Source organism: Atta cephalotes (assembly GCF_000143395.1).
Source record: "Atta cephalotes unplaced genomic scaffold scaffold00025, whole genome shotgun sequence".
Lineage (NCBI taxonomy): Eukaryota > Metazoa > Arthropoda > Insecta > Hymenoptera > Formicidae > Atta > Atta cephalotes.
The window spans coordinates 1,919,651-1,922,267 of NW_012130089.1; the positions used below are offsets into that span (position 1 = coordinate 1,919,651).

The following is a 2,617-nucleotide window of genomic DNA, read 5'->3' on the forward strand; positions in this document are numbered from 1 at the left end:
GTACGAGGTATAATTAGTACAACTTAGTATTAACTATACATTAATTACTACAAAATACTAATTTAATTACGAAGAAATACCATAGTAAAACTAAATTAACTAATAATAATATATATATATATATATATATATATATATATAAAAATTTTTAGATGTTGGACACAGACACCATAGGTGAATATGTAACAGAAATCGAAAGAGAAAAGGAAGCAGAGGCGGAAAAGAAGAAACAGAAAAAGTGATGTCTCGTGTTCTATTATGCACTTTTACTATACTATTATTAATTAATTTTTCTTATAAAATAAATATATTGGAAAGAAATAGAGGAGGAAAACATACAAATGAAAAATGCGATAAGAAAAACTGAGACTTTTTTAATTCATACTATTTACTGTCACACAATTGTGTAAAACGTAAAAATACAAAACCATTCACTGCATGTTTTGAATTTTAAGGCTGTAGATTGATATTATATGAAGACAAAGATCACAATCTATTACAAGTTGCTTTTCAGCAATAAATAATTACATTTCATATCTATGTATATATCAGATTATCTTGTTAATGCTTTCACTTTATATGTAACTTGGTTTTTTAAGTGATAAATTATTTATTTTAATATAATACAAATATAAATTAATTGATAATACTAAATTTCAATAGATCTTTGCTATTCTAAATGCAATTTAACAAATAATACAAATAATTTAGTATATCTATTATCTTTTTTCAATGATTTGATATCAAAATATACTATTTTTATTCCGAGATGTATTCTGGTGACAGAGATCTTCCACGATGATTAAATACTTGAAAGGATGGTAGATTCCGCAGCGTCTCCCAAGATTTATTCTCCAAATCGACAACTGCCCGAATTTCTTTGAAATCGCCAGCAATGTACATAACGCCGTACATAACGATAAATAAACTGGCTATGCCTTGGATTAAAATCTATAGTAACAGCAAAACATATCCTCTTAACATGTAATGTTCTAAAATCCAGCTTGTTTGAATTCATAGAATATTTTATACAAAAATAAAACTTTTAGCTTTTTATATGAGAAGCAAATATCATGAATTATAACTTACATCAATTGGCAAAGTAGTAAACTCTTGTTCAGTGATTCGTAAATAGGAACGATCTATAACGATAAAAAACAAGTTTCGGTTATTCATTTTGATTACACTATTCATTATCATCTCAGAAATTTGATTTGACTTATATCTTATTTTACTCCAAGTACAAAATATAAACAAAAACAAACAATATAATTTCATGGTATTAAATCAGTTCTAACCTAAGAAAATAATAAACTGATAAAATAAAAGAATAATATGCAGATACTCACGTTGTGCCGCAGAATAAGCTGCATGTAATATAAACATAAATCCTACAAAAGTTATAAATTTATGTATAGCCGTAGCAGACATGATGAATATCACTGATGACGCATTGAAATTATACTTTTAATTCAACGACACAACCGAAACAACAAGAGCGATAAAGCGATCAATGATTATTACTTCACGACTACGAACATCTGATGAAGCATTCCGAAAGATGCGCAATGGACAGTGACATGCCGATAGCATTTGATTGGTCGATATACAGTAAAATGCAATGCGTTGATTGGTCAAAATTCACCCCTCCTTGTTCCATCATGCGCAATGCTTCGCAATTCTGATTCCACCATACTACCTCTAGTCAGAAATGTCAGGATGGTTCACTCCAGAAAGAAATCAGAGAATGGAGTGGAATAGAGAGGGCGTATCTCGCGCCCTATTTTTGACAAATCTCCGTTTAATAACATCTCTATATGCACAAACCGTGTATGTTGAACTATGCAGCCACAGATATTTTTAGAGGTAACACATTAACAATTGCCCAGTGAGAAATAATAATGGTCACAACATCGAATCGATATCGATCCGATTGTTATTTCTCTGGATATAGCCATTGCACGGAATATAACAAAGAAAAAAATCACGAAGGCTATGAATATGTCAAGTTTCAAGCTTAAAATATTTATAATGTATATATAATACAAATATATAATTTTTCAAATAAATAACTGAATAACAAGAAATAAAATTACTCATCTTATATACTGAATTATTTATTACTTATATACTCTTACCATCAATCTTATTATTACAATTGTAATTTGCAAACCAATAAATTTTGTACGTATTCTGAGTTGTTAATTATAATAATATAAGAGTTGAAAATATTTATTATAAACAATTCTTAAGAAACTTCTTATCGATTTATAATTAATTCACAATACTTAAATTTTAATCTTAAATTCCTTTTTCAACGAAATTATATTGAATGTAACATTTTATCAAAATTAATCTCTTACTGTCATGATTTAATTATTATTTATTGTCTTATACGTTAGATTGACAGTAATAGAATCGAATATTTAACACAGTACACAGATTAAGATTTAAATTTAAAATGATAACTTAAATTAAATGATTGTATGACAACATTATTGTTTTTCATGAAATAATACTAAAAATAATGATAAATCAATAATCAATAAATATGTAATTTATGAAAAACATATTTAATATTAAAAAGTGCCATTCTTCTTTATATCATAAAAATATT

At 26.7% G+C, this 2,617-nt stretch overlaps 1 protein-coding gene across 1 annotated transcript; it reads right to left on the reverse strand.

The window, feature by feature from the left end:
• Positions 1-759: 759 nt before the first annotated feature.
• LOC105620281 (membrane magnesium transporter 1) lies at positions 760-1,431 on the reverse strand. The gene is made up of 3 exons (XM_012201785.1): positions 1,350-1,431; positions 1,090-1,142; positions 760-951 (listed from the first exon to the last, which is right to left on the reverse strand). Exons 1-3 carry the CDS (start codon positions 1,429-1,431, stop codon positions 760-762), a joined length of 327 nt encoding a protein of 108 aa, XP_012057175.1.
• Between the last annotated feature and the right edge of the window lie 1,186 nt (positions 1,432-2,617).

What these genes read in the sequence shown, in the direction of transcription:
- LOC105620281 (XM_012201785.1), bottom strand. Translation starts at nt 1,431, where the DNA reads ATGTCTGCTACGGCTATACATAAATTTATAACTTTTGTAGGATTTATG. An exon ending in AGCTTATTCTGCGGCACAAC is followed by an intron (nt 1,143 to 1,349) that starts GTGAGTATCTGC and finishes TTATCGTTATAG; the next exon opens with ATCGTTCCTATTTACGAATC. An exon ending in TTACTACTTTGCCAATTGAT is followed by an intron (nt 952 to 1,089) that starts GTAAGTTATAAT and finishes CTGTTACTATAG; the next exon opens with ATTTTAATCCAAGGCATAGC.